The 18,732-nt window shown below is 38.8% G+C and overlaps 1 protein-coding gene across 1 annotated transcript; it reads right to left on the reverse strand.

The window, feature by feature from the left end:
- Nucleotides 1–346: 346 nt before the first annotated feature.
- On the reverse strand, nucleotides 347–1,817 carry LOC135708036 (uncharacterized). The gene is made up of 2 exons (XM_065229976.1): nucleotides 1,655–1,817; nucleotides 347–1,601 (listed from the first exon to the last, which is right to left on the reverse strand). Exons 1-2 carry the CDS (start codon nucleotides 1,777–1,779, stop codon nucleotides 401–403), a joined length of 1,326 nt encoding a protein of 441 aa, XP_065086048.1. The 5' UTR covers nucleotides 1,780–1,817; the 3' UTR covers nucleotides 347–400.
- Nucleotides 1,818–18,732: the final 16,915 nt, after the last annotated feature.

Below are 18,732 nucleotides of genomic sequence, written 5' to 3' on the forward strand. Positions count from 1 at the left end.
ATTGTCCGCTTCCTACAAGAAACAACACAACTACTTCCAAACCATGGCCCAGAAGGAGGAAGGAAGATAGCTAGGTAGGAACAGACAAAAAGACAAAGAGAGAAGCTTTCTGGAAGAACCTAAATATTTAGGTTAAACATGGGGGTCAAATAAATGTCCCAGGCTGAACACTGAGTGGTTAAAACAAATGGAACAAACGATTATCTTCAGCTTTTTTATCTCATTCAGTCTGAAGCTGACCAAATCACTCATATCAATACCAACCCCTCCTTCCCTTCCCCCAGTAGCCATTAGAGTAAGCCAAAGTCCGGTCGGTTAAGGGTTAGATAATTTATTTGGGATACATGTTAGAATGCTTTAATCTAACTGACAACAAATTAAAACTGAATCACTTAGGTTTTCAAAAAGATGTAAACAGTTTGTTAAAAATATTAGTCTTCCAAAACTTGTAGCTGTCTGTCATTTTCTGTTGTATATAATCGACATCTAGATTTATTTCATAGAACTCTACAAATTTGAGAGGGTTTCGACTTTTTTCAAATTCCGGTAGAACTAATACTAAAACACCTTTTTTGCGGTTTGACATAATCATCTGAAGATGGATTTGAGATTTTACTTTCTCTTGTAAATTTCCGTTCACATCAACATAATATTTAACATTATCGCTTTTCGATGGACACTTGATTTCAAAAACTGTTGAACTGTTGATCGCATCTGGGGATGCACCAAATACGGGATAATCAGGACTCAGAAATAGTCCGCATCTGCGAACGTTTTGATATCGCATCCTAATTGCTTTTACTGCTTTGTCCTCTATTCGTAACCCTCGTTTCATCGCCTCACTAGTAAAACTTGTTTGTCCTAGCACGGACCTTACGAGAGAACCATCGCCAGTTTTACACCTCGACAGCTCAAAAATTTTTGAAGCTGTTATTCGCCCATATTTTAGCAGCTTCCACTGGGAACAATCTTGCCCTGTAGTGATAGTTTCAATTTTTTTACATACACTATCCATCATCGTACGTTTGCAGAACTGAATAAAACGTTTCGAGCTCTGTTTTGCTTCGGAACTTTCTTTGAAGTCTATCAAAAGACAATGCAAAGCATATCCTTCTACCTTCGGAAACGCTTGATGATACTTCAATGCACTAATAGTAGCACTTGACGGACATTTGCTAAGCAATGTTTGAAGAAACCTTCCACTTCCATTAATTACTTCATTCGAATTGGAAACTCCGGAATCACGATGCTTGGCAAGATCAAACTTGTCTATGTTTTCTTCTACTTTCGACAGATTCGGCACTTTCCAGAGACATATTGAATCAGTAGGAGAAGGCTGGCTGTATTTTTCATACAGATAGAATAAAAACGCTACGGCATGTTTACAACCCCCTGCGGCTGCCTTACACCCCTGTGCGTCACTTTCACAAAAGATATCAACAACTTTTTCATCGGCTGTATTTATTATCGCAACCACGGAATACTGCCTAGCAGTAATCTTGTGCTCCGGCACAATTTTCGCTTTTACCGTGCATAGATTCCCGTCAATTTTTAACTGAACCCGTCCAATAGAAGACTTCAAATAATCGGGGTTGGATGACCTGAAAACAAACCAATAAATTTGCTGAACGAGATGATATGAAACTCGGCTTACCTTTCGATTTTTCCTCGTTTATTAGCGTCACGGAATTTTTCATTAGTGGTCAGAAAATATTGCACCATGAAGAAATCCACCTTCGGGAGCGTGTTTGCATCCGCTTTGGAAAATCCTGGCTCCATTTTTAGGATTAAACACTGATTAAAACTCTTGAAACTTTTATATCAAAAAAGAATGAAGATGAAGACAGCTGATGTTGTTGTTACGAGCTTGGCGAAAAAAATTTACATTTGACGTCTCGTATGTGGTAAAGTGGTGTCCCTACTGAAATTTTGATCTGCTATCTAACGTGTATTGTGCCCTGTTTTACACCGTAAGTCGCAAGCGTCATGATATAAAAGCTAATGTCATTTAATGAACGTTTTAAAAAAAGGTTTTTGCGATTTCTTAGCTGTAGCTTATTTAAATGTAAAAAATAAAGTATTAACGTGTTTCTAAGAGTCTTCCACATAGTTAAACGTGTTAAAAGCTGAAATTGTTGATGCATTAAACAACCCAATTACGCCCGAAGATTTTTTTGGTCTTCTTGTTTTCATGTGAAATATCAATCGGATGCATTTCAAATTAATCGGGGGTGAGTACATACTACATAATCAGTACGTTTATCATATTACAACAATATAATAATTCGTAGTTTTGATGCAAAGCATAACAATTAGATACAACATGGGATTGAAAATTGGAATTACGCCATGTTAAAGGAAACGGGTTTGATTTATTTCTTCTACTTTTCCGTGTTTATTGATTAGTTTGTGGACTGTTTTCTCTATGTGTGACAAAATATGTTTTTTTTTACATTTAGGCTCTCCGTCCCTTTCAAATGTTAGTCTAGATTTTGTAACCGTTCATGAATTTTCGTAAAACTCAGTGGCTTAAGCGCCACTCTCGATTAGGAGAGACCACTGGTCATGTTCGAATTTTGCCCGATTTATTAGACTTGAACTGTTTCCGATTACTAATGGCAAAACTAGCTAGAGTTTCTTTTATTCCAGGGAAAAAACGTTCTAAAGCATAAAAAACTAATCTTCAATTTTCATTAAACACTATTATTGAGTTCGTTTATTCGGGTTGGACTTCTGGATGAGTTTACGGGAAAAGAGCAAATCATGGCCATGAATAAAAACATACTCCAACATACCTGCGCAGGTTTTTCGACGCGAAGGACGACGGCTCGATGATGGCTGGCGGTGGGGACTCGACGACTCGATGATGGCGACGGAAGGCGACCTTCCAGTTAGCGTGGCGATGGCGGCGAGGCGTGATGGCCGATTCGAAAGCGAAATGGACGAGTCAGAGTACCTTTCGCGGGGAAGAAAGTTCCTAACGAAATTCTTCTTTAGAAATTACGGTTGTCTTTTTAAAAATGATTTTTTTATTCAAAAATTGTGCCAAACTAATCAAATGGCGAAGTATTTCATGGCGCCTTCCGAAAGCATGTGCAATAAAAGGTACTATCTATAAAGATGAGATTTTTTATAGCAAAAGTTTTATCCAAGACACCTAACCATAAATAACGCGTAACTTCGATATAGAACTTTATGAAACGCACGAAATATTTCACTACTGAATGAAATCTAAATGAAAATTTAAATAATGAAATGAATTTTACTATAAATTTAGTTGAACTTAATCGATAAAATATTTTCAAAAAAAAACCGCACAGCGTTACATCACACCACCTGGTTTTATGAAAATTTGATCAGTGAGCAACTGATCAAATTTTCATAACTTTCAAAATATGTATTAAATAACTTCAATTAAAAAAAATCCTTTCCAGTAGTTGAATCATTAAAACGTAAACGCAGAACTAAATTTCAGTTGAATCATTGCCTAAACGCAGAGCATCTAAATTACCATTCCTATTTATGCACGATCCTGTCTACCAACGTACCTATAGTCTATTGCATAGTCGCAATCGAAAACTGCTTAAACTCGAATCATCATAATCTATCAGAACACAATATCTGACTAACCTCCTGACTCTCCTTTACGAAAACGAAATTGCCTTAATTCGGATCATCAGAACGCAAAATCTGATTTGACCGCTGATTCTCCTAAACGTAAATGAAAAAACAAATTATACTATCAAAATAAACATTTGAAATAAATAGAACTTGCTCGGAACTACTCTACCCTACTTGCATCAAATGGAAACTGATAACGTACAAGCTTGCATACAAGTCAACTCTGGATCAACAATAGAAAAGGGCCCATCAGCATTTGTAAACAAACCGTTCCAAAGCCCATTCCTCACAAATCGAAGGCTGCCCACACAAACCAACACCATCATCGTGTAGGTGGAAGTTTCTCCTGTCCGATGATGGTGTTGGTTTGCGTGGGTGGCCTTCGCTTTGTGAGTAAAGGGCTTTGGAACGGTTTGTTTACAAATGCGGATGGGCCCTTTTCTATTGTTGATCCGGAACTGACAAATAACTGTCATACACTGTCACTGACTCCCGTCTGTCACTTGACGCGCGACGATGACAAAACAAACGAAAGAGAACGAAAAGAAATCAACTGTGGAAAAGTTTCCGGGGATAATTCCGGAGAACTTTGAGATTAGGGCGTAATTGCTTTTGTAAACAAACACGTCAATCGCCAATTTCTCGCAAATTAAAGCTCAATCTAAAAAAATTAACGGCACAAACAGGTAGAGAAATGATTCCTTTATCATTTAGTATGGTTTGTTCGCGATAATAAGTTTCAATTTACGATTAATCGGCGATAGACGTGTTTGTTTACAAAAGCAATTACGTCCAAATCTCAAAGTTCTCCAGAATTCTTATTGTGTGAACGTGGACGTCGCGGATCGCGGATTTTCCAAATATCGGCGATAAACCGGGGGAGTATTTGGTACTTTTATTATTATGTACATTTTAATCCCATTTTTCTCTATTTACAGCTAACATCGTGGGACTGAACCGCAACTAATCGGAAAACTACCCAAAATAACACGGACTAATCTACGCGCTGTGTAACCCGGTATTGTCCCTGCTTACGGAATATGAAATTAGATTTGTATAAGGTAAGCAAAACAAAATATTCAAATTATTAAATTTTCCTCTTGTCATTTTAGGATTTTCAAACGTAGGACACCGCAACCAACCGGGAAAAAAACTGGAGCAAATAAAATAGTACGGGAAAGAAAGTTTGAACTTTCTTGACTAGTTAAGGTTATCTAGAATGTTGGTGTCTCGCATGCTTTCGTATTCCCTACCATTGGACACCTGATTCCTGCCAAATGTTAGAAATTACGGTGAATATTTTGTTGATTCGTGAACCGATGTACGAATCGCATTAGCTATTTGTTGGAGATTATCCGACCAATTTTTGTGATTGCATTTAATGGTGGCCCTTATGGCTGTCTTTATTACCCTATTAACCCTTTCGGTATTATTTACTTGTGGGTGGTTAGGTGGCGTCAACCAATGTTTTACTCCATAGTGTTGTAGTAGACTCGCAAATTCCTTTGAGGTAAACTGAGTTCCATTATCATTTCAGGTACTCCGAATAGAAGAAAAACCGCTTGTTCTAGGAACTGAACCAAAGTCGAAGCTGTTGCTTGACGAAACGGTTGTATCAATACAAATTTAGTGAAAACGTCTGTTAGCACCAATAAACATGTACTTCTTCCTTCGCCTGATGGCGGAAATGGCCCAACATAATCAAGTGTGATAAGTTGCCAGGGGTGATTGCAAAACTTCTTTTGTGATCCCATGGGTGGAGTAGAATTAATGTTAGTAGCCTTTGATGTTTTACATGGCACACAAGCCTTGCAGAAAGCTTTTGTATCCGCGGCCATTCGAGGCCAAAAGAATTTTCCTTTCGAGGAGTTCAGTGTCTTGTCATATCCGAGATGTGCTGGTTCATGAATAGTGCTGATTATTTCTTCACGTTCCTGAGAATGGTGGATAATACTTCCACTCATATCTTTTATCAGCAAGCTTGTTGGTATCAGCAACGTATTTGTAGATCGATTTTCCTTTAACCATGAAATCCTTGTATTTAACTGGATCACTTAAAATGTTCGCTCTCAATTCGTCATAATTGCCGTCTTTTAAGGCTACTGTCGCGGCGTCGGTGGTGTAGTGGTAAGCGTGACTGCTTTCTCACCCCAATGGGTCTGGGTTCAATCCCAGCCGAGGTCGGTGGGATTTTTCTGAGGCATAAACATCTCTGGTCACGTCTTCCTTCGGAAGGGAAGTAAAGCCGTTGGTCCCGGCCCATGTGTGTTGAATGGGTGCGATATCCTACGCAGGTATGGAAGCTGCCTTCCTGCACATTCGATTGCCATCAATGGATGGCAATCGATGTCCGTCGGTGATTGGCACTAGATTGCGGAACAGAGACGGACGTTAAATAAATGAATGAATGAAAGAATTAAAGGCTACTGTCTTAATTCTAGACCGACAATCAGCCAAAATATTGTCTTTTCCTTTACGATACTAGAGGATGAAGTCATATGATTGTAATTTCAATGCCCAACGCAATAATCGTGAATTGGCGTTAGCAGCCGAGAGTGTAAACAACCAAGTAATGCTCTTTGCATCGGTTACTACTATGAATGTAAAACCCTCAATGTAATGACGAAAGTTCTCTACAGCCAAAAGAACTACTAACACTCTCTTTCTGTTGCCAAGTATTTCCTTTGAGTGCTCGACAGTTTTTTACTGAAATACCCGATAATCCGTTTTCCATCATCAAATTCTTGTAGCAAAGCTGCTCCAACCGCAATTTGATATAGTGATGGTAAAAGCTGCCATTTTGTACCTACTATTGTTCGATTATAATGGCAACTATCGCGTCACTTTTCAAATATACCAAACTACATTGATCGATTCTCTTCATCGACTCTCTCTTTCGTTAATATAGCTCGGCCCTAAAACATGTTCAGCTGTTCTTATCGTACAATCCGCTTAATAATACTTTCTTTCAACAGACTATGCAGATAAAAAAAAAACCCAAAATATGATTGCACCCCAGTTATTAGTGAGAATCGATCAATGCAGATAGAACCTATTGAAACTAATTTCTCAAAGTACTCAGCGCAAACCAAGGGAAGAACAGACGAATTGACACTCACCTGATCGTAGATAGCCTCACCACGGTAGATTTCTTCTTTGACATGACCAAAATTAAATTTAAATCTAAGTTTTTTAAGAGCACATATTTATTAATAGGAAAAATAATTTGGAATGGAGTTGAAAAGTTCATATTTAAAGCAATTCACTTTGCAAAATATAATTGCAACACTCGGTGGCTAGCATGCTGCGTTGCGAACGTTGGTCGGATGGGCGTCGTCAAGGTCGATCAGAATAGCGGGTAAACCACGAAGGAGAGATTGATACTGGTTACTCACGTACCTTATCGTGCGATACGCCGATCGCTTCGGCGGTGTTTGTAATGGTGTGGGTTGCTAACTACCAACAACTGGGTTTGGGTCACGTGTTAACGGATGAACGTTAACAGCAATTAGCAGATCGCGTTCGGACTGATATTTGGCGGCTGCTCACTGGCAGGACGGCGCCTGGATATCTAACGAGGATTCGTTCACAAGTTTTCTCATCCGCGCAGGATGGCATTCATCGACTACACGAGACCGCATGTTGACCGAAAGGCGCCCTAACGCCTGACAGCACCATCGCTCACAATATATGAACAATAGGATGTTTCATTCTGGAAATAGGGCGAAATACTTTTTATGCCTGTCCACCGATCGTGAAGTTTTTCCAAAGCCTTGATACTATGGCTGGTTTTGTCGATTGAACTACCTCCAGCAGCATTGTCGTGTCGTGGAGCGAGATTGTACGCGATGAAAAAAGAAGAGCTGCAGTACTTCTCGGTTACGCGGAAGTTAAGTCGCTAAAAATCTGCTATTTATCAATTTTATCTAGATGAACGGGTTATTGGGACGTTACTTATGGATATTTGTGGTTGCTATTGAAAATTTAGTTGATTGCTGAATTTATGTATGGGCCCAAATTAGGGACACTTAGGCCGACATTACCTGCATTTCCCCTACTATAGATTTCTTTGTCATCGACAGAAGTCGCTACGGCATGTCCGAAACAGCACGAGGATCCCCAACAGCTACCGAATCAGCACGAGGAACCCCAACAACGGACGGAACCTGGCCAGCAGCCCTCGAGTGGTAGACAGGAAGGCTCCAATTTCTCAATATATTCTTATTGGTATAGAATTAGATAGCGTTTACAACCAACTCCTAAAATATGAGATATGTGTGGTATGAGTTAAGCATTAATCATTGCGCATTGGGTAAATGGCTAAGAATATTCATAGGCCTGATGTCCATAAAAAAAGATTCCCGGTAGGGTGACACATTGTAACGCTGTGCGTTTGTTTTCAATTGAGTTGGCGGTAAAGATTGTGGAAAAGAATGGAATTAGTAAATATTAGGGATGAGTTGTATAAGTTGTAAATATTAGGTAACGTGTGTTGTCATATAGGTTGTAATCTTGTGTGAAGAAGCTGGTTTGTGTCTAAGCTATGTTTTACATTTAGCTTTGTATATACATTTGTAAGGTTTTATAGCAAGCTAGCGTTTTTTATGGAACAATAAATAAGATAGCCAAAGAGGAGAATTGCTAAATACGCGAAAGAGATAGGATTCAAATGAACACATAAATAAGATGGCTAATCGACATATGTTTTCGCGCCATATCCGATCCTTTTATCTTGAAGAAAACCTGTGGTTTCTTGGGGAACAAAACTTCTAATCTCGTCCATTTCGCTAACGAATCGGCTGGAAAGCAGATGTGTGTGACGCGGTTTTTTCATGTTGGTAAAGTGGACTCTGTGAAAGTAATCTACGTACTCTAAGGTGATTAGTTTAAAAGGAGTTAATTGAGCCAGCTCAGTGATCTAACGTGTGATTTTTTTTTGTACGTTTAGGTTAATTGTACTGTTCAAAGTAGTTGCGTCGCAGACATCTGCGTTTTTAGTGTTTTATCGTACAAAAAGGTAATTTGTAAAACTTTTAAACATTAGCATTTTTGTAATTTCGTGTTTTTCGCGTTGGATAGCTCGTTCAACGGGCTTTTTTTGTACGGGCTGGATTTTTGACGAGTTCGGCAGTCATCATCGCCGGAACTTTGGCTTCGTGGCGTCATCAAAGCCACATTTCGTCCGTGAAGGACGGATCAGACCCGTGTGCACAGCGAAGGCCCGCCTCTCGTAGGTAGTGAAGACGCTAAATTTCTGCTTAGCGAATTGTTTCCCAACGGTCGCCAAAAGCCGTCGGTAAGGTCCCCATCCCGTTACAACCCCGGGGACCGTGACATTCGAGAGCTCGGACCGTAGGAGTACGAAGCCAATCGCGTACCTCGGTTCGGATTTCAACCAAAGAGGAGAGGATTTCATTCCATCTCGGGCGGTCAAAGCGGAAACACAGTACGCGAAGCCGTGCGACGGTACGTTGGTCTCTCTCTTCCGCGGAGCGAATCTCCCGGGAAAGCTCGACTCCGTCGATGCTCAGCTCTCTAGAAAGAAAATCGGAAGCCTTCCGTCCAGCCGCCACTACCTCCGCACCTCTAATTTCAGCCATATCGCACACGGGTCACTTTTCGTCGCTGCACGCCATTTCCGCAGCTAGATCGGCGCCATCATCACAGGTCATCGGAAGGTCAACAGTCGCCATCGCTAGGACCTTGGTAAGGTCTCCGGCCGCCATTATCGCTCCCTCCGTCGCCATCACCGATCCATCCGTCACCATCACCGCTTCATCCGTCGCCGTTGCATCGCATCACATCGCATCGCATCCCACGGAACCTAAATCCTGCGCAGGTATGTCCGCATTCTTGTTTTCATGGCCATGAATTTAGTTTTTCCGTTGTTATCGGGTTTGTCCAACACAACACGAATGTAATCATCAAATACGTGAATATAGTTTGAATTGGTTTTTTTTTTGTTGTAAAGTCTATAGTTTTCCTTCATACCGTTGCGTCTCTTAGCTGGTTTCATACGTCACTGTGTATTCCATTCGTAAGATATCTCTCTATTCATACATATTTGTTTTTAACCCGATTCGTTGTTTATGCTGATAGAGCTTAGCATTTTGGATCCTTTCGGGGTTGCAGGTTTTTCGTGATAAAAGGAAGTGCGGATAAAAGTGTTAATTTGATCTCAGGCGTTAGCGAAAATTCGGGGTTGATTCGTTGAGGTACTTCGAGAATCGTACCGTACGGGAGTCCTCTGAGATTTAGTCTCAAAGTGTCGGGCAAGTTTAACACGACCGGTGGTCTCTCTTCGTGAGAGTGGCGCTTAAGCCACCGTGTTTACAATTATCTCAGGAAGTTTCCCGCACGGTTACAACATATAGCATTGGGCGATCGAACGATGCAAGACATTCTTGAACTTCCTTAAGCGAAAAAATCTGATAATCCTGTTCACCGACGAAAGCATGTTTACCGTCGATCCCGTATCAAATTCCAGAAGCGACCGGTATATTATTTCTCTTCCGGTAAAAGACGTGGCCGACGAGCCCAAGAACGTGTATCTGACCAAGCATCCTGCTAGCGTTATGGTGGCTTCCGATGGCAAAAAAAAAATGGACCCGGTGTTCATTCCAGAAGGCGACAAGGTCAACACGGAGGTCTACATCGGGATTTTAAGTAAGTATGTTCTTCCGTGGATCAAAGAACAGTACGGTACGAAGCCAAATGTTGTATTTCAACAAGATATGGCTCCGTGCCACACTTCGAACAGCACTCAGAAGTGGTTGCAGGAACATCTGGGTGAAGGATATGTGGTTGCCATCCAGCCCCGACCTTAATCCGCTGGATTACTAAATATGGCGCGTCATGAAGGCCAAGGCCTGTTCTAAACACCACCCGAGTACAGCAAGCCTCAGACAAACATTGACCCGTACCTGTAGAGAAATGGATCCAGACAACATTATAAGAACCTGCCGTGCATTCCGGAAGCGTCTTTTTTTAATTGCAGCAAGTGGAAACTCAATCGATGATTAACATAGTTTAAGACTCTGAGAAATATCCCCCCTTTGAATAAATAAAAAAAACTATAACGAAATTTTTGAGAATTTTTTTAATTTTGACATTGCTCAATGGTGCAAACATTCACGCATACGTTGATTTATGTTTTTTTTTTTTCATTTATGTCATAGGTGAGTTAGAATAATGGACGGCAAAGATATCGACCATGCCGGATGATGCCACAGCTGTGTTCGTGATCGGGAAGGACATTGACCATGAACATGGCATGTTCTTCATAATATTATCATCTATGATCTGTTATGGTTTCTACAAAGAAAACGTGTGCAAACACATTCTCGTGGTAGCGGTTCAGCAAAAGAAGCTCAAACTGAGGCCCGAAGCAAACACGAACACAAGAAAAGAAAAAACCTGCTGGAAGACCTAAATATGTATCAAGAGCTCTTGTTATCGATTAGCAGTCATACCACCAAACCTTAAAAATGCGTATCGATGCTGTGAACAAGCTCACTTCCCGGCAACGGGGTTCTGCTATGTTGTAGCATCAAAACGCTTGGTAATAAGGCAGTTAACTGAAAATTTGCAATTTTACATGCAATTACCGCTAACGGTGAAACGTTTTTTTTTATAGTAATTGATGCTTGAGTATCATTTTGCTTTCTTTGTTCCACGTTCTGGAAAAGACAAATGTAGCAAATAAAACATAACTGTTATTCTGTTCTTTAACAAGTCTGGGTTTCTCTTAATTTACATAATAATTCATTCTGATTCATCTTCGAATGTTTAGTTTTAATATTTGCTGTTGACTTGTCCTCAGATTTTCCTGCTTGGAAAACGGTATCTCTTCATTTGCTTGTCTGCCTTGATCAATGTTTTACTGAACGGTAAGGTAAATAAAGTAAATTTCAAAATATCGATTTTGCTCCACCAAGCTTAATCGATTTCGCATCTGGCCCGGGTAATTCTCCCAAAATGTGAGCTCGTTTGTATGTGAACTCATACTGCACTGACCCTTTGAAATTGAACGTCAAGATAATTTTAGTTACTAATTAACTAGGAAGACAATATTCTTCTGACATGCTTCATCACTAAGGCGATAGGGTGAACAAACCAGGCAAGTCACAAGTGCAATCTGCAGTGTTACCCTGAAAGCAATCGATTAATCATACCAGAAAAGCTATCGACTTTGAAATCAATTAATAACTAATTACTTTGAAGCAGGCTTCAAGCTTAATAATCTGGAATTCTGGATTTGCTGAAGAATTTTAAATATTGCTAAAATTTCACAAATCTCGAAAAATAGATTGGAAATCGTTCCGTTTCCCATACATTGTCCAATACAAAATTTAAAATTCTCCTGCTAATCGAGATTATAACCACAATCGTTCAAAGTTCGCACAATTGTTGGGCCCTTCAATACGCATTGAAAGAGCAGTAGGGAACAGGGAGTTGTAAAGTTAACTCACCCTAGTGTACATCTTTCGCCACCCGTAGTTTTTAAATATAGAAGTGACGACATGTTGTCGATACCACCAATACTACCAATGGTTTATGGATTATGTCTTGTAAGTTAGGGCCATGCCCCCCGCTAGCCAAACATCCTAGTTCTGCCTATGGCGAACACTGATTGCATTGTTCCGTCTGTCGCTATTCCCTCACCAATAAGGATTTGCAGAACAAATTCTTCAATTCTTTTCAAACGCACATATTTCATGAAAAGAATGCACTATCTGAAACTATACACCACAGGCTTTGCAGTCAGACACCAACTATTCGGGGAATGCGTCCCACGCACGTACAAAAGCCTTGAAATCGCTTCCGCTTACTATAGCTGAAACCGGTATGACGGAGGTTTGTTATATCATGCCCAACGGATGATGGCCGCTCTCCGGAAGGTGATGCAGCTCCATTCAAACGAGCAATAGGAAGATTGTTTTCCATCAAGAACGGCTGGATACCGGTGGTGCTGTTGCTACACACAGTGATATCACTCTCCTGTTTGCATGCATGTGGCATTTTCTATGTACCAGGAAGCGCACGAACGGGCGACGGCATATTGCATCATATGTACATGAAATTTTCACGAAATTCAATTTCATTCTCTTCTTCCATCGATAATGAAATCAGCATTTTCAATTGTGATAGATACTTTCACGACTTCCGCTTCTTGAGCACCAACGGGAACCGTAGTCGTCTTCGTCATCATGATGATGCTTGCATCCACGAGTAGGGATGCTGCTGCAGTCTGAGCAATGAGATTTTTTTTTTCACTGATCTATTGTGTGAAAATTCGATCATCGAGAAAGGGGAGATGATGTATGGCTGTGACATGAATCCTGGTGATACGTGCTGATTTGAATGTTGTTCCGTCAAGCGAAATGACATATGGTCTTGGTCGTGCATGAGTTGTGACAATATGCATTTCGAGAGGCATACAATAGCATCTCAAAACCCAGGCTTATGCAAGGCTGTTGCATCCTTGGATTCTAGAGTCAATTTGTTCGTAATGTGTTTAACGGAAATTATGTAACTTGAATTAATTTCTATTTCTTATGGCTGATTTATTTTTTATTTTTGGTTATTTTGATAATAATTGATGAATGTAGAAAAACAATTAAAAGAAAAGGATAAAGTACGATTCAATGTAAGGATTTGACGTAGGATTACGGGCTCGCTATCAATATTCGGCGACTGCGTTAGGAAAACCACTTTTTCCCATCACGTTTTCTTGTTACAAAATTACGCATGTCCGTTAAACTGGCCAGCCCCCAAATTTATGCAATTAGGTGAGAAAATCACTCTCTGAAAATTTTAGCTCATTCGGATGTAACACGAGCTGGCGCTTTTGATTTAACATTTATATGGGTATTTCGATTGAAATGTATGGAGAAATAATATTCCTTCACTCTTTCGTGCATAGATTTGGTTAAGCAACATCGATTAAGCTCAGAATTTCAACAACTTTGCTGAAGACAGCATCACGATTCAAGTTAGTAGGTATTATGGAGATTTTAATTAATTATGTGCATTCTGCTCGTATAGTGCAACAAAATACAGACAGCTTATGCAACGTATCAACTAGATTACTACTAAAAATAAAAGTTCATATTTTCCACAGGCCAACCATGATCATCAGGGAAGTCAACGATATGAATTTCACAAAGCGGTATTTCCCGAGCGAACTCCTACTTTGACTCACCTACAAGAGAGAGGGTTGTGTTAAAAGATATTTTTGGCTCTAGCTTCGTTGCACAACTTTTCGTTCCGGATATGTGATGAAATAGATCGCGTAATATGACTTGTGAACTTTTTTATTGGTAACTCGTGAGCAGCCATTGAAGTTTGAATTGCTGTTATGAGTTACATAAAGTGAAAGCCTTATAAAATTGTATTAAATGTATCCTAAATGCATACTTCTAATAATTAAACGTACGGTTAGCTCCTACATGTATGCAACCCAAATATCATCTTGCACCTAATCTAGAAAAATAAAACATCAGCAGAGTGGCAGAAATTAGCTCGCTTCTCGATTTTTTGTGAAATAGGTCTAGAGAGCGAAATCGGAATTCTCTTTCGGTTGGTGGTAGGTTGGTTGTCTTTATTAAGGAGATTTTCAGCCAGACGCTGCACTATGGACAAAAATGGGTCAAAAATTACCCAAAATTCAATATCTCAACAGCTCGCTGAATTCCGGTCATGAAAAACAACTTTTCCGAAGGGAAATCATCCGGCGAATCGATTGCACGTGGTCCCATAGACCGGAGAGCCTTGTAGGTATGTGTTTTGGACCATTTTACCCCATTTTCCCCTACTTTTTGGAGGAAATGTTTTTTCCCAGCTCTATTTTTCGTAAAACATTAGCCTTTTATGCATGGTTTTAGAATACTATGTCTTAAAACAACAGTTCATGAGATATTAGGGGAATACGGGGTACACTTTACAGGGGAGTAAGGGGTAAAAGTGAATCCTCGCTAAATTTATTTTAATTCACAAAAATGTTGAACGATGCGATTGTTTGAATGACCCCAAAGGTTGCCTGCAATAATAATTTTTTTTTTCGATATTTTAAGGTTAATTGGGGTTAAATAAGTTAAATAAAAATTTTATATGTTTTAAAAGAGTTTCCACTTTTCTGTCTGTATACAGCAAAACGATATAGTGGTTTTCAGAATTGTGTTTAAATTGGTAGTTTTGTTCCTTATCGCAATATATTAGACCCGTATTTTTTATTTTGTCATTAGGGTGACTAGTTATATATTAGAGCGGTAAAAAAAAAAAAAAATTCGATTTTTTTCAAAAATTTATAACTTTTGAACTGTTTGGCCGATGACGGAACTCAAAATACCAAATAAAAGTTAGTTAAAAGTATTTTTCAGAAAATAATATTATGATATTAAAAATTAAAAAATCCAAATTTTTTAATATCATTATATTTTTTTTCTTCTGAAAAATGCTTTTAATTACCTTTAATTTGGCATTTTGATCTTTGAAATCGGTTAAGTGGTTCAAAAGTTATGAATTAAAAAAAAAGTCATTTTTGAAAAACATCGAAATTAATAATGTTTTGAACCACCCTAACATAGAAATGGTCACCCTAATCACAAAGTTAAAAAAATACAGGTCAAATGATTTCACAACACTCGTTAATTCTTCTTCACTCAAATCAATTACTGTTTTGAAAAATTGAGCCAGTTCTTTACTGCTGCGGTTTAACTTTAAAAAATGTATACTAACGTCTCTATTGCTTAACATTTCTAACAATATAAGAATGCATGTAGGGTTTAGTACGAATTTCCAGCCTACTAAGCACAATACACAATTTAGTTCTCTTTATCGCATCTAGCGGTACGTAAGGAAATTGTTTCAACTGACAGCTAAATATTCATGCATCTTCTTGATTACAGCCATATACAATGAATTTCGTGGATGAACAAGCTGGTGAGAGATGCCATAAACGGTATAAATTCACTCGGCCGCATTTGGCCAGAAAGACGTCTCCAAAAGACAATATCAATGACATGATGAAAACCGCTCTGGCATGGTCCGACGTGAAATTTGCACACCTAGATGCAAAGAACACCAGGAAGTTACGTGTAGATGATGAAGATTTTAACCGAAAACTGGCCTCGTTTTATGCATCCAATGAATATGATGGAGATTACGAAGAAATTCCGGTGATTTCAGCGTCAGATGATGACATGTCGTCCGATTATGAAGATAATGTTTCAACTGACAGCGACGATGAGGAGTAGCATATTCTAATATTCTTTTGAATATACTTTTTGATCAGATGCCCCAAGGGCTTAAATCTGTATTTTAATTTATAATACCGAGAACTATGTAGTATTTCATAAGTTATAGGGGACAGTAGTCAGGAGTAGTAGTAGTAGTAGTATAGGGACAGTACAGTGAGTCAACGAGAATATCTTGATCATAAAAGTGTTCACAATTCATGATATTTTCCTAGAAAGTGAAGTTTAGCAAGCTACATCACTTGAAGTAATTTGAGAACAATAGGTATTCACTTTTTAATATATAAATTTACAAAAATCGTTTTAGGCGGGGTCAGACTTAGTTTTGTTGCAATCGATTTCAAGTCAATTTAACAACAAATCGCATATTCAATCTAAATTCAATTTACTTATTACTATCGCGTAGTAATGCGGTTTTATAATCATAAGTGATGAAAATTAAATTGTTTGTTTAATACCATTATTTTACTATTTGTTCATAAAACATGCCTGTGGGGAACAGTGAGGCAGATATGTGATATGTACACCTTTTTTGAAAAAAGGTACAAAGTATTATTTATACAGGGAAGGTCAATTAATTACGTCACCATATATATACAGCCATTCCATAGCAAAGCGATATAGTGGTTCTCAGAATTTCGTAAAAATTGGTAGTTTTGTTCCTTATCGCAAAATATTTGACCTGTGTTTTTTTATTTTGTGATTAGGGTGACCATTTTTTTAATTCCTAACTTCTGAACCACTTAACCGATTTCAAAGATCAAAATTCCAAATGAAAGGTAATTAAAAGCATTTTTCAGAAAAAAAATATAATGATATTAAAATTTGGATTTTTTAATTTTTTATGGCTTTAAAGGCTCGTAGATAGAGAGCGCATTATGATTTTATATTTTTCCTTAAAATTAAGACCTTTCTACACAACATATAAAAAATCAGCATTGTGCTTTTTTCGTTTTTGAGTTATATTTTTTTTGAAGTTATCAAGTTTTGGGTTTTCGCTCAATACTTCTATGCGACTAGACTATCATGCGTCTCCATTGATTTATAGCGACTGTAACATGGTCAAATTATCCCTACAATTTCTGATCCTAGTCTACCATGACATTCATAGAGACTTGAATCAAATTTCAAAACCCAAAACATGATAACTTCAAAAAAATATAACTCAAAAATGAAAAAAAAGACAACAGTTTTGAGAAACATGATTTTTTATATGATAAGCTAAAAGGTCTAAATTTTTATTGAACAATATATGAAATCATAATGTCCCCTCTATCTACAAACCATGGAAACCATTAAAAATAAATACAATCAATGTTTTTTGATACAAAATCCTTTTTTTTTTTGATATCATAATATTTTTTTCTGAAAAATACTTTTAACTAACTTTTATTTGGTATTTTGAGTTCCGTTATCAGCCAAATAGCCTCCTAAGTGAATTATTTTCTCAGTACCCGTTGGCATCATGCTTTTTTCCTCATCAATAATGCAGCAGGCTAAAACTATTAGTTTAAGGTTCTACAAAGGGTCAGTTACAAGTTTTGTTGATATTGAATTCCAAATATTTTCAAAAAGGGGGTTGGAAAAATCGTGTCATTACTGTAAACAAATATGAATTAATCAAATGAATAGCATTCATCAAATCCTTACAATTCGGACCCTCAGTTCCCTCGCCCATCAAGACCTCCCTCCAGTATCCAGAGTACATTGGAACGGAGCAAGGGAATGGGACGCACCAACCCTAAACGTGGACACGTCAATCGGGCAGAAATTTAGAGCAGGAACGAACTCTGCAGCCCTACATACACACATCGCTGAAATGCTGGCTCGGAAGTACGGAAACTACCACCACCGCTACACGTATGGATCCAGGGCCCCAACGGAGTAGGCTTCGGGGTTGCCGATGCCTACTGCAGCACATTCTACCGCCTCCCAGACGAATGCTCAGTTTTCTCGGCAGAAGCAGCCGCCATTTTGACGTTGGATAACGTCTTTCGGCAACATACGGGGGTACAAAATTGAAATCAGTCATTTTGGATGCGTTACGAAAAATTAAAAGATTTTGAACGATAATAACTCAACCGTCTCTCGATAGATTTACGAGATAATGGCATCAATCGATTGGAAATATTTCTAGCAATTTGTTGAATGTTTGATTGATTTCATTCTGTAAACTATTGAAAAATGGTTAAAAGTAAACCATTGTCTAAAGATGGTGAAAATCGATTGATTTTTTATATTCTTATACTTTCTCCAACCGAGACATCAGATGCGAATATCTGACACCTCTGATATTTTCTGTTCTACTATGTAAGCGTCCAACAAGGTCGCCCGTTCCATAATTGTCAACAACATCAGCCCAACAAAACGGCCCTTTTCAGAACCACTAAACTTTCGCAAAAGAGTTATTAAGGAATATTCCTAAAATAAAATATACACAATTAAGTACAACACATAACAGACGTTATCCAACGCCAACCCTGCGGTCGTATCTAGTATACAACCCTTCCAACTTTTTTACGCAATCTCCATCCCAGCTGACACACCGCTTTGCATCCTGTCCGACTCCGCGAGTGCCCTAGCTGCCCTCAGGTCCCCAATCTCAAAACACTCCTAGAGGTGCGGCTTTTGCATGGATCCCAGGCAATTGCGGCATAAGAGGCAACGCGAAGGCCGATCACCTCGCAGCTTCAGGTCGACACGGGCGACTTTACACTAAGGAAGTACCCGGCCCAGACGCTAAGAAGTATGTCAAACATACGATACCCACCCGGTCCCGGGATTGGGCCAACAACCGAACGCTATTCATCCGGAAGATCAAGGGTGAAACCCACAATTGGGTAGACACCCTGAA

The sequence above is a fragment of the Ochlerotatus camptorhynchus genome, unplaced genomic scaffold (genome assembly GCF_037179485.1).
Source record: "Ochlerotatus camptorhynchus isolate MF236.1 unplaced genomic scaffold, CSIRO-AGI_Acam_v1.1 ptg000324l, whole genome shotgun sequence".
NCBI lineage: Eukaryota > Metazoa > Arthropoda > Insecta > Diptera > Culicidae > Ochlerotatus > Ochlerotatus camptorhynchus.